Source organism: Narcine bancroftii, chromosome 12, assembly GCF_036971445.1.
Source record: "Narcine bancroftii isolate sNarBan1 chromosome 12, sNarBan1.hap1, whole genome shotgun sequence".
NCBI classification, from domain to species: Eukaryota; Metazoa; Chordata; class Chondrichthyes; order Torpediniformes; family Narcinidae; genus Narcine; species Narcine bancroftii.
In genome coordinates, this window is record NC_091480.1 from 82574540 (window position 1) to 82587880 (window position 13341).

The window sequence follows — 13341 nt, forward strand, 5'->3', positions numbered from 1 at the left end:
GCTGGGTGTACTGATTAATGGTCTGGCTGTAATCCACGACCATCCTTGGCTTACTTACCCCTTTGACCACCAGGACTTGGGCTCTCCAAGGGCTGTTACTGGGCTCTATAATGCCTTCCGCCTGGAAGGCGGACCTCCTCCTTGATGAAGTCCTTGTCTGCAGCGGAATAGTGCCTACTTCTGGTGGCAATTAGCTTGCAGCCTAGCGCAAGATGTGGAAAGAGCGCCAGTGGAGTGATGTGCAGTGTTGTGAGGCCGAAGGTTGGCCGGGGCTGGTAGGTTGGCGTGCTGTGCAATGTGAGTGGAGGTTGGGGCCCCCCGAAGGCAAGGGTGACACTCTGCAGGTGGCACTGGAAATCTAGGCCCAGGAGGAGTGGTGCGCAATGTTCTGCAAGGAATGGGATTAGTGTCAGGTGAAGGAAGAGGGATAAAAGATGCAGAATCAAGTCCAATTTTACCATGACGGTAACATTTGTAGATTTGATGTAGTTGCTTACAAAGACAAACAATGGTGCAGTTTTAATCAAAACATACTTTATTTATTTTATGTATCAAAGATCAGACCAGATGCATATTCAGTTCTTAAATACCTAATAAAAGCAATTTTCAACTTTGATTTGATTAAGAGTAAAACAATTGTTACAGATAAAAGAATTCCAACAATGCACTTATTTCAGTGATAGCTCAACCAAGAACAAGTCTCTTCCCTAGCAAGAAGCAAGACCCCCTGGTTCTAAAAATCATTATACATATTCATTTTCAGGATTTTTCTCATGATTACAAACATGTGAATTCATTTCAATAAAACCCAGGGCTGGATTAAGGCCAACTGATGCCCCAAGCATATCCCAACCATGGTTCCCCCTCAACTCTTCCATTGTCTAACTGACACGACATTAAGGCTCAGTAAGTGCTGAATGTGAAGTAATAGATTAAAAATTCTGTTTTCCTCCAGGGTGGACCCCACGACTATACAGTGATGGATTAACTACCTCCCGGGACCTAGGCTGAGCTTTAGTAAGCCCCCTCCCCCCCACCCCATGGCCCCAACCCTTCGTCCGACTCTGCGACTGTGGTAAAACACAGAAATGCTGGAGAAGCTCAGCTGGTCTTGCAGCATCCACAGGAGGTAAAGATTCCTTGAAGGAGACCTCAGGCCCGAAATGTCAGTAATACATCTTTACCTCCTACAGACGCTGCTGAGTTCCTCCAGCATCATGATTTTACAACTCAATTTACCAACACGAGTTTGGCTTCTTCCTTTCATTTTGCTGAGATTTCATTCAAACCAATTTATACATTACACGTTTTCTGCAACTATCGGACGAATAATAACAGACCAAATATCCCTGCAGTGAAGGAGCGAATTAGGCTTTCATTTATTAATAAAACTTGATTGTGCAAAATCACAGTACAATAATGATTAAAAGCAGACATATTAAAGTTCAAACAGTCTTTGGTTGTATTATTTGAAGAGAAATCACTGATTTAGTTTAATATTATACAAATCCAACAATTAATTTGATGTGCATCCCTTTTTGGCTGACCCTGCCAATTTCAATGAAATGTTAAAGCAGGGGTCCCGTTCCCCCTCCAGGGGGTGGTTAACATCCCCGTACCACTAGGCAGGGAGAGGTCACCATCTCTGTCTCACTGGGCAAGGAGAGGTAATCATTCCTGTCCCGCTAGGCAGGGAGAGGTCACCATCTCTGTCTCACTGGGCAAGGAGAGGTCACCATCTCTGTCCCGCTAGGCACAGAGAGGTCACCGACCCATGTCCCACTGGGGATGGCCCGCCATCCCCCGGGCCCTGTCCCCCATCCCGCTGGGCAGGGAGATGTTACGTACCCCGTCCCGCTGGGCCACTGGAAAAACCCTTTTGTGCCCCTTTTCCTTGGTCCTAAGCACATGCTTATTTTGCTTAATGGTTAATCCAGGCCTTATAAAACCTGAAAGGATGGCAGCTTCATTGATCATTACATTTCATCCATTAAATTTATTATGTGCATTCAGTTATCTAGAATGTTGGCTTGACAAAATTCCGTGTAGTTGAACTCCTGTATCTGGCAGGGAACATTTTTCCATTTCTTGAAGGGTTTTCTTTCATTTGGCAATTCAACTATAAAATTCTTGATTTTTAAATTGGGAATGGCCACACTCTTGTAGATCATCTGCATTCCCCAGATCTGTGTGGAGAAGACCAATAGAGGGAAAGTTAAACGCCATTTCATAACATTTTTCTGGACATAATACTATTCAGTCAGAACCAAACCTCTTCAATCAAACCTGGATTCCCTTTAGATTTCAAGGAAGAAGCTAGCTCACATTGTTCATAGAGTCTCCATCTTATTTAATTTAGAGATGGGTCCATTTATATATTGTGAATTAAGCAAGGGATTCTGTAATGCCATCAAGTTACTTGTTGGGTGGATATTGCTCCTAATGAGCGTATGATCAACGCACAGAGTGGGATTTAAAAGAGAGTTGTAAGAGTACAGTCACAATAATTCACATCGAAAAAAAGAGCCCATATTTAATTTCAGGGAATCTAAGTTGGCTTAGGTCTCCAGAACTCAATATATTGTGGTAGTACTTTGTGAATGCAAGATAAATACCTCTGATAAAATTATTGAGGGTCTTTAATTACAGATTGCATGTGGTAACAAGAGTCCTAAAATGCGAGCCAGGGAACAATTGCTGGAAGTGAGTGAATGAATGAGTGAGTGAGTGAGTGAGCAAGCGCACATATGGGAAGAGTGGAGATTTGACCCTTCACTGCCCAGGGCCATGGTCATGTGATGGGTTGAGCTGGACATGGAGGAGCAGAGAGAAGTGATCGGGGATAAAAAGAGCGAGATCTCTTAGATTTGAGTTCACCACAGGATACACGGCGACTGACGCTGTGGCCCAATTGGAATGGGGAGCTTAATTTAGACAGGCTCGAGCGCGCTGCTTGTTGTAACTTAGCAATGAGGTGTGTTGTGTGCAGCATATTGTATGTGTGGGCGCGTGCATGCTTGGATCCATCTGGCTTAAATTTGGCACATGTTCCACTCATCCTAATGGCAAGTTTTTGGATATGTATGAAACCCAAGATGAATATTTCAAAAGCATTTGGCCTTCTTTTTTCCCCATGTTTGAACTCGTCTCTAGTTGGACGAGCGGAATGTAACATACCTGCCCACATGTGCTACAGGCCACTGTGCCACCTGGTTCCCAGTCTTCAAATTTTCTTGGAATGTTTACCTTACCAAATACTTTGTAGTAAAGCCTGAAAAAGCAAAATGGGAACCAGAAGTGAATAAGAAATTTATCTTTAGTTATGGTTAATTCTGTTGGTAGGGTTTATTTTTTATGCTTTTTGTTTTAAGGCAATTTCCAAAATCTTCAAGACCAAAAGGAAAAAAAATTATGACAGGTACCAGAAATTGGAAATTAAAAAAATTTAAAATGCCGGTATTAATCATAGGCCTGGCAGCATCGATGGAAAAGGAAGATGCATTCATGGAATTTCCAAGGAACTGCATGAACTGTCTCTCCTCGAGGTTCAGATTTATTGTCAGAGTACATACATGACATCGCATGCAACCCTGAGATTCCTTTTCCTGTCGGCCAAGCAGAATTTATATTTATCAGTAATGTAAAAAAAAACCGTACTCAAGAAACATTATACAAAAGAGAGAAATGTAAACAAACTAACTGTGCCATTCAGAAAAAAATACATATTTAGTCGAAATAATGTGCAAAGTACGAGTCCTTAAACGAGACCCTGACTGAGTTTGTTGTTGAGGAGTCTGAGGGTGGAGGGGGAGCAGCTGTTCCTGAACCTGGTGGTGTGAGTCTTGTGGCACTGACACCTCTTTCCTGAGGGCAGTAGCGAGAACAGAGCATGTCTTGGGTAGTGTGGATCCTTGAGGATTGCTGCTGCTCTCCAATAGCAGTGTTCCCTGTAGATTTTGTGAGAATTTTGCCTGTGATGTTCTGGGCTGTGACTATTAGCTTTTACAGGGCTTTCCGTTCAGGGGCATTGCATTTCTTGTACTATGCAATGATGCACGCTTTCCACGACACATCTGCAGATGCCAGCTAACCTCCTGAGTACTGCCAGCATCTCCACCATCTTGATCTCCTTGAACACAACATGTGAAGTCATAAATAGCAGCATGGATAACAAGCTGACCACAAAACAGAATGAATAGATTAAGCGTTAACTTTTTTGTCAAGCAAAGCAAAGACAGGAAGTATTGATCCATAATGATCACTGTCCATACCAGTGTAGTTCAAGATTTAGAACTTAGATCAAAGGAATCGGAAGTTTAGTTTCAAAAGGTATGAATGTTAGGTGAGTATATTAAAATTACCCAGAATGCTGGCTCGGCGACAACAGCAAGTCTGCAGATAAAATAAGGAGCTGGAGATGCTGAAGCCTTGAGTAAACACCAAGAAGCTGGGGGGACTCAGTCGGTCAAGCAGCATCCATAGAGAGACCGAGTCAATCAAAGTTTTAGGTCATCACTTTTGTAGGACTGTAACAGTTCCCTTTCCCATATTACTAATTGGGAGCACACACGTGATTGGGCAGAATGATATCAGAAACGAGAAATCATACCAATGGGATATTCAGTCTGGGATTCTTATCTCTAGAAAAGCAAAGACTGATATTGACCTAATGAAGGCCCTTCAGATTATAAAGCCTATGGCCAACTCGAAGAAACAATAGTGTTTTTACTGGAGGGAAGAAAACAGAACCAAGACTTAAAAGTCAAGGTACTATTAAAGAAAGCAGGGAATTCAGAAATGACTGGTTGGGATATAGAACTAGCTATCCACCTCTACAAGATGTCAAACCATCGTAAGCACCAGGCTTTTGGGTCATTGTCAAGATGAGAACAGCCACATTTCCAACCTGTAAGTGGCTAAAAAAACAAACACTTAGGACATGATTCAGAATTCAAAAGGGGTGCATCTTTTAAAATAAAAACTTCTACGGGAAGACGTATGGAGCAAAACTACAACGTCGCTCTCCTTTCCAACCTAGAATCATTGATAAGGTTAATAAACACTAGCGGCACAAAATGGAAAGGTTCACAAAGAATAATGGGAATCGGTTTGTGGAATATAAATATTGGCACATTCTTGTTAATCTGAAACATTATCTCTGCATTCCTTTCCATCCCAAATAAGCAAAGACTGATCGATTATATCCATTAAAAACTTTCAGCGACTCAGCTTCCAAACATCCTTGCAGAAAGAGAGTTCTCAACCCTCTGAGAAGCAGAAATCTCACATTTCCATCTTCAATGTGCATCTTATCCTTTTCTAAACAAGGTGCCCCCTGGTTCTGGATTCTCACACAAGAGGAAATGCCCTCCTCACATCCACCCTGTCACATCCTTTCAGGAATGTGCAAGTTTCAGTCAATCTTCCAAACTCATGCAAATACAAGCCTGGCCAACCTTTGTTCATGGGACAACCTTCCCAAAGCAAATATTAAACCAATAAGGTTTCTTTGATCTGCCCCAAAACCAGGAAGACAGTATTGTAGACAATGCTCTGGTCGCCCCATGGCAAGGATGTTGAGGCTTTGGAAAAGGTACAGAAGAGGTGTACCAGGATGTTGCTTGCTTAAGAGGGCATGAGATATGGGGAGAGACAAACTTGGATTTGGAGCATTAGGAGGCTGAGGGGTGACCTGCTGGAGGTTTATAAAGTCATGGGAGCCATTGATAGGTTGGACAGTCAGAATCCTCTCTCCAGAGTAAAAGTGTCACACTCTAAAAGACATGTACTTAAGATGAATGGGGGAGGAAGTTTAAGATGTGAAAAGCAATTTTCTTTTTAACACAGAGTGGGGTGGGTGCCTGGAAATGGACTGCCAGCAGTGGTGGAAGGAGATACAATAGCACCATATAATATAGACATTTGGTACTGAAGGGAATGGCAGGATATTTATCGTGGAAGCAGCATAGTTTGTTTGATTTGGGCATCGAGTTTGGCAGAGACACGTGGGCCAAAAGGTCTATTCCTTGCCACCCTGTTTGATGTTCTATATACTCCAGATGTGGTTTCACCAATGCCCTTATACAACAAGTATAACTTACCTTCTTTATATTTAATTCTCCTGATAATAAACAACCATATTCAATTAACTTAGCTAATTATTATCTGCTCGAACACCCTGTGATCTCTCATTATTTAGCAAACATGCTTTTTTAGTTCTGTCAAGATGGATAATTTCACCTTTTCCCACATTACACTTCATTTGTCAGATCACTGCCCATTATTTAGTCTATCTATATCCCTTCATAGCCTCCTTATTTCTTCTCAGCTTACTTTCCTCCTGATCTTCATGTCATCAGCAAATTCAATCTCTGTATCTTGGATTACTTCACTTCCATTAATTGGAAGGACCTTTAAGCCCCAACATTTATCCCTGGGACACACTGATGCCTTGCCAACCAAAGATCCATTTCATCGTTGTTCCTTTTATTGTCACATAATAATACATTAAAAATGTAACATACATGATATTCTTCAACTTTTGACTGATGTAAGGCAAACAAAGAGTCTGGCTGGCGCCCTTAACAACGGAGAAAGAGAGTCCCTTCGGACACATTGAGTGTCCATGAATTCACCCCCAGTGTTCCACAGCCTCTGCAGCCGTACAGACTCCTGTTCGATCGATCGGCAATCCTAGCTCCAAATCCAATCCTCTGATAGGACCAGAAAGCCATGAGCCAGTCTCCAGCAGCCTGGTGTGGGTCCTGTGACTGCAAGTTGCCAACTGCCCTCTGACCGTGCGAGTCCTTTGACCGCTAGTCACCCACTGCCTACAGCCTGCATTATACTCTGTTTCCCTGCCAATCGTCCATCCATGCCAATATGCTACCACCTACAAAAGAAGCTTTTATTTTTCATCATCACCTTTGAAGCAACACCTTTATTGAAAAGGGACATTCAATTCAATCAAAAGTGCATCATGTATTTTCTTTGGAGCATAGGAAATTGAGGACGTTAAAATATGATAATTGCTCCATTAGCACACTTTTTTTTTGCCAAAGAAATTTACAAGGCAGTATGTGGACAAACCATTTCACTTGGAGAGGATTTCTGATCTGGGATTCACTTCCTTTATGAATGTTGGAAGCAAATGCACTGCCTTCAAAATGACACTGAATTAGCATTTGATGGAGAAAAAGGTTCAGGGTAATGGGGACTAGGACAGGGAGATGGGATTCCTCTACAAAGAGCTAGCCTGGTCTCTACATGCAGAAAGCTGCCATTGGTGCCATGACCCGCACTTCTGAGCACTCACCGGAAGTTTGGATTCACGTTAACATGGTGCATGCCCTCAATAATTCGGAGGTCACTGGCGTGACACACTGCCTCATTGCAGTCGCGACAGTAAAGCCTCACATCTTCAGGCAGATTTTCCATCCTCACAGAATTTTGCTTCTGATCTCTTACTTTCCGGCTGATTATGCCTTCAATTTGCAGCTCTCGAATCTAACACAGAGAAAACACTTTGGGTTGAAATGGTTCTTTTGTCTTCTTCCAAAGCAGCTTGGCTACCTTTTCACCAGTTTGCAAAAGCCAGTGAGAGGATAAACGTCAGTGAGTGTTGGTTAAACAGTGTTGGGTGAAGCAGAATCATTGAAACTGCATGGAAAATAGCTCTTACAGATTTCAGATTCAGATTTATTGTCAGTCATATATGCTATTACGTAACCCTTTGAGATTCTTTTTCCCTCCAGGTGAGGCAGAATGACCACTTATGCAAAGTAGAAACTATACACAACGTACATGTGTGAACAAATAAAGAAATGGAAACGAACTGACTGTGCAATCCAGAGAGAATCCCTGATTGAGTTTGTATGTATTGAATGAGCTGGCCCACCCCCCCCCCACCCCCAACCTCCCGAACCTGTGACTCCTCCCTCCCCGAAATCCCTATAAAGGCTATTATGCCCAAACTCTTTCCTCTTCAGTACCTGCCTTGGAACTGTGCCGGCAACATGTGAGACGTGTCTTAAGGTGGTTGAAGCCTATTAATCACAACTCTCTGTCTAATGTGGTTGATCAAGAGTGCTACAGTTTGTCATTGAGGAGTCTGGTTGTGGAGGGGTAGAAGCTGTTCCTGAACCTGGTGGTGCAAGTCTCTTTCCTGATGATAGCAATGAAAAAAGTGCTGGGTATTGTGGATCCTTGATGATTCCTGCTGCCCTCCATCAGCCGCATTCCCTGGAGATGTTTTTGATGGTGGGGAAGGTTTTGCCTGTGATGTCCTGGGCTGCGTTCACTACCATTTGCTGGGCTTTACACTCCGGGATATTGGGGTCCCCATGCCAGACTATGATGTAGCTGGTCACCATACAGCTGTAGAAATTTGCCAGGGTTTACGATGTCACACCAAACCTCTGCAAGCTCCTGAGGAATTAGAGGTGCTGACATGCTTTCTTCATGAATGAGTTGGGGCCAGGAAAGATCCTCCAAGAACTTAAATTTGCTCACCCTCTCCACCTCTGATTCCCCAATGATCAATGAAAACTTCTGGTTTTCCCTTCCTGAAGTGAACAATCAGCTCCTTGGTTTTGGTGACATTTTGGTACCTTACTATTCATTGGACTCACTGTTGCCTTAAGGAAACTACATCAGGTGGCTAAGTACCTTCACGTTGTCCTTCTTCTTCAACACTTTCTAGGCTTAAGGGTATCCTGCTTCTATTCATGTGAGGTCGAGGATCATTGATGAAAAGGTTCAGGCCAGCATTCAGATGTGCTACTCCTGGGACTGTGTGCATGAGGGTTTGACATTCTAGCTCCTGAACATCACCCTGCAGAATGGAAGTTGCCTCTGCTTGGTTTCTTTTAGAAAGGACCACTGCTGAACGCCAGCTAACTCATGGATTTTACAGAGCAAAGTCCTGATCCAAAGGCAAAGGAAATAAGAGGAGAGGAGACCAAAGTTTGCTGCATGGTTTTACATGTCCACAATGGTGGGTACACACATTGGTATGTGCCAGCTGGCAAGGACACACAAACCCACAAAATGCACACGTGCATAAATACACACGTGCACACATATACATACACACATGCATAATACACACACACATGCATAAATACATGCATTCACATTTATTTGAGTATCAGAGTATAAATGATGCTCACCTCCAAACACCACTTTAAAAGAACTCTCAATATATCACAATGGTGCAAATAATCCTAAACTATCCGAACTTTCCAAAATAATCAGCTTGTAACAACACTTAACCTTTCATTTTCATTTTCATTGCAGATTTCAAAAGTTCTGGAAAGATCAATCAGTTCCGCCCAGCACAGTCCAAATTCATTCAATCCCTGGTCAAGGCTAACATTCCACTTTGTGTAATGTTCTGAGACTAAGGATTTTGTGGCTGGGCACAGACCCACAAGTCTAAATTTGCATATCCAAAATAACCCATAGCTGGTGTGAATTATTACCTTTATCTGGTAGTCTCGTTGAGCCATATTTTGCACATCCTCTATCGCACGTTTCATAAGAGCCTCACGGAATTCGTTTACAAATTCTCGCTGCACTTCCCTTCCTCCCTTTTCTGCAACGACTGAATAAATACTGTTCTCAGCTCTGGCTCGTCCTCTGGCCTTGGAGAAGTAGATAAAAGCCAGTCAATGATGCAACAGGAAACCACAGTGATGTGTTCAAAAGGGTTACCTTCTGACAAGGCTGAAATACATACAACAACCACGCTGTGCAGGCTGGGGAGTTACATTCAGGGTAAAACGGAAGGCTGATCGTGAGATGATAAACAGGGGCGTAGCCAGGTTAGGGGGAGCGAGCACATGAAAGAGGCACCACGACACGTGCCGGATGGCAAGCCAGAGGTTACCAAGGGCTGGACAAACACTGTTTCATCTGGTTTAAATGTACAGTTCCAAAGATAATAAACTTGAATTTGAAGAAGGTTGTATGTGCTGTAGAGTGGATTGATTGGGATCATCAACTCTAGATCAGCTGGAATGACACTGTAGTTTTACCAAAGCCAAAAGTAATTGAAAGGATAAGGTTCGAGCAAAGGTGCAGTTTGAGGCAGGTGGATGAAATTTAAGATGGGGGGAAAAATGATAACCTCGGTCTTCCACATACTCTGAAAGAGACCTAACTCACACATGAATGCAGGAGAACTGAGGACACGTGGGACGCGGCAATGATTCTTTGGCTGTGGAAGATGCTGTCAATGGGTGGCTTGATGATGAGAGGAGAGACACAGATACTTGATGAACTTTGGGTGTGGCAAGTTGGAGATCGTCAAGACCAGAACCCAGCAATGCAAATGCTCTCAGTTTCTCTCATTGGAGAAAAATAGCTACAGTCATGTACAATATAGTTTGAAGCTTTAGTTCGAGCTGTTTCAATGCCATGGGGAAGGAAACCAGATTGTTTTTATAGCACCTGGGAGCACTGGGAATCACAAATTGACTATCAAAAGATTTTTTATTTTGGTGGGAATAAGATAAAGTTTAATACCAGTTTTGATATCATGTACAGATTCAGTTATAATGATGGATCCAAAAGATTAGCTAGCCTGTTCTCAATCCAAAACCTTAATCCAATTTACCTTTTCTTCTTCCTGTCTCAGGTAAAATCAAAAATGGATCCCATTCCTTTCAACATGTTTCAACTTAATTTTAATCCACAACACCAGGTCAAGTCAAGTTTATTGTCATTAACAACCTGATGAAACAGCGTTCTCTGGTCCTCGGTGCAAAACATGCAGACACACAACCGGACATAACATGTACAGACAAACAATACATACTGTATGCAGGACAAGTATTTAATCTATATAAATAAATAGATACTGTTTCATGAATGCAAGAGTCTCAGATGGTTAGTGTGAACTGTTCCTTTGCTCACTCAGCATTCTCACTGACCAAGCGAAGAAGCTGTTCCTCAGCCTGGTGGTGCTGGCTCTGAGACTCCTGTATCTCTTCTTTGACAGGAGCAGCTGAAAGATGCTGTATAGAGGGTGGAAGGGGTCTTCAATGATTTTGCGTGCCCACTTCAGACAACAATCCTGGTAGATTAAGTCAATGTGGGGGGTGGGGGGGAAAAAAGGGAGACCCCAGTGATCCTCTCTGCCATTCTTATGATCCTGTGGATTAACCTCCGATCCATTTCTCTGCAGCAACTGTACCACACTGTGATGTTACTGGCCAGGAAGGTCTTGATAGAGCTATAGAAGATTTAACACAATGGTGGCCGGTAACCGGTAGCCTTCAGTCTTCTCAGGAAGAGCAGTTGCTATTACGCCTTCCTGACAAGTGAGGAGGAGTTGAGTGTACTGTAGTTAACCGAACTCCAAGGAATTTGGTGGAACTAGGTGGCAGTGTGGTCCATGTTGATGCGACATGTCTCCAACAGGCAATCACTTCTTGAGGTCATCTCTGTCAATGTTGGTGACTACTTCCCCAAATGATTTTAAGAACTTGAATTCCAACCCCAATTATCCTCTTTTCGTTAAGTATGTATTTTAATCCATGCCGTTTCTCCATGTTAGTGATTTACAATTGATTTTCAGGCAGTACTTAACCTATATTTTCACTTGAACCCAGTCTATTCTTCACATGGACATAAATTACATCACAGGTAATACCGAGTCCACAACATTTTATAGGGCTCTGAAAGTTCTGAAGAAATATTGTTGACCTGAAACAGTAAACTGTTTCTCTTCCCACAGATGTGACCTGTTGAGTATTTGCCAGCATTTTTATTTTCATCTTCCTGTTCATTATCATCTGATAGTACACATACAACTCTATGAGACTGCATTTCTCCAGACAATGGTGCGCGCGCACACTCTCTCTCTCTCACACACAGTATAAACAGTATATACACCCATAGACCTTTTTTTTGGGATGATTTACTTGATAACATGATACTGTTCATCTATCCCACAGCCTGCAGGAAGAAGCTATTTCCTAGCCTGGCAGTCCTGAGTTTGATGCTTCTCTACCTCCTCCTTGATGGTGTAGCTCAAAGATATTGTGTGCCTGATGGAAAGGGTCCCCGATCATGCTTTGAGCCCTATTTAAGCAATACTTCAGGACTGGTTTCCATCATCCAAAAGCATGAAAGAGGAATTATCCAAAGTGATTTCTTTGCTTTGTGTACTTTCTCTGGATTTCTGTCTTTGATGAGCAGGTGGTCTTCATTTCACCCGTAATGTAGTGTGAAATGTGGGGTCATGGCTCCCATTTGGCAAGATATTGAATTCTGAATATAAGTGATCAATTTACCTGCATCATAGCGATTTCATTGGTGATAAGTCCATAGCAGATGATGGTGTTGCATCCTTTTATGTCGAGGCCTTCTTCTACAACACTGGTAGCAATAAGGAGGTTGACAACACCATGCCGGAATTCTTTAATAGCTGCCAGCTGCTCTTGCTGAAATAAACAAAATCACACAAAAAATTAATGTTGATTTGAATAAGATCTCATAGCCTTACTCCCTACTTCTTGTCTGCTGTGAATACAAGGTCAAAAGCCAATCCCAGATGATGGTATGATGGTATGGTGTCCGTTGGCAGGCATGGGTGTACTGGGCCGAATGGCCTGTTTCCAAAACACTTCGTCTCACCCAGTGAAGAATTAGCAGTACCGTTTATACTCATGTAATAGTCAGCCCTTTTTTTCTTTCTTTGGTTTGGCTTCGCGGACGAAGATTTATGGAGGGGTAATGTCCACGTCAGCTGCAGGCTCGTTTGTGGCTGACAAGTCCGATGTAGGACAGGCAGACACGGTTGCAGCGGTTGCAAGGGAAAATTGGTTGGTTGGGGTTGGGTGTTGGGTTTTTCCTCCTGTCTTTTGTCAGTGAGGTGAGGTCAGCCCTTTTACTCTGCCCCAAAATTGCGTGTTTTCCAAATCACCGACGTAAAAATTGACCTCCCCCCACCTCTATTTTTGGCCCAGACCGCCTGCCCTTCTGAGCTCCCCACGTTCCAACTGCCCGCCCGACCCCCCACCCACCCAAGCTCCTGAAGCCCTGACCACGAATCTTCATCACGGTTGTCCACCCATCCAAGCTCCAGATGCCCTGAACACAGACTTAACCCCCACAAACCCTGGTCATCCGAGCTCCCTATGCCTTGAACGATGCAGGAACTTACCACGGTTGAAAGTAGTATCCATGTAAAAGTTGACCACCCTCCCAAAAATAGGTCCAAAAAGCTTGACTATTACATGAATAGATATGGTAGTTCCTTGCAAGGCGATGACCTCTCCCATTCCCAAATTGCTGTTGGCCCTCACCTGCTTGATGACAACTCTAGAAGTAAAG

The 13341-nt window shown here is 43.0% G+C and overlaps 1 protein-coding gene across 2 annotated transcripts in view; it reads right to left on the bottom strand.

The window, feature by feature from the left end:
* Positions 1–514: 514 nt before the first annotated feature.
* Positions 515–13341, bottom strand: part of dhx58 (DEXH (Asp-Glu-X-His) box polypeptide 58) — a 35054-nt gene continuing 22227 nt past the window's right edge. Inside the window, exons 9-13 of one of the 2 annotated variants that reach the window (XM_069907237.1) lie at positions 12300–12449; positions 9483–9644; positions 7316–7506; positions 3178–3271; positions 515–2186 (exon numbers count right to left, since the gene is read on the bottom strand). In XM_069907237.1, the coding sequence (XP_069763338.1) occupies positions 2010–2186; positions 3178–3271; positions 7316–7506; positions 9483–9644; positions 12300–12449 (774 nt within the window). In that variant the 3' untranslated portion in view covers positions 515–2009. The remainder of the gene's footprint in view (positions 2187–3177; positions 3272–7315; positions 7507–9482; positions 9645–12299; positions 12450–13341) is intronic. The other variant, XM_069907238.1, reaches the window with a different exon arrangement.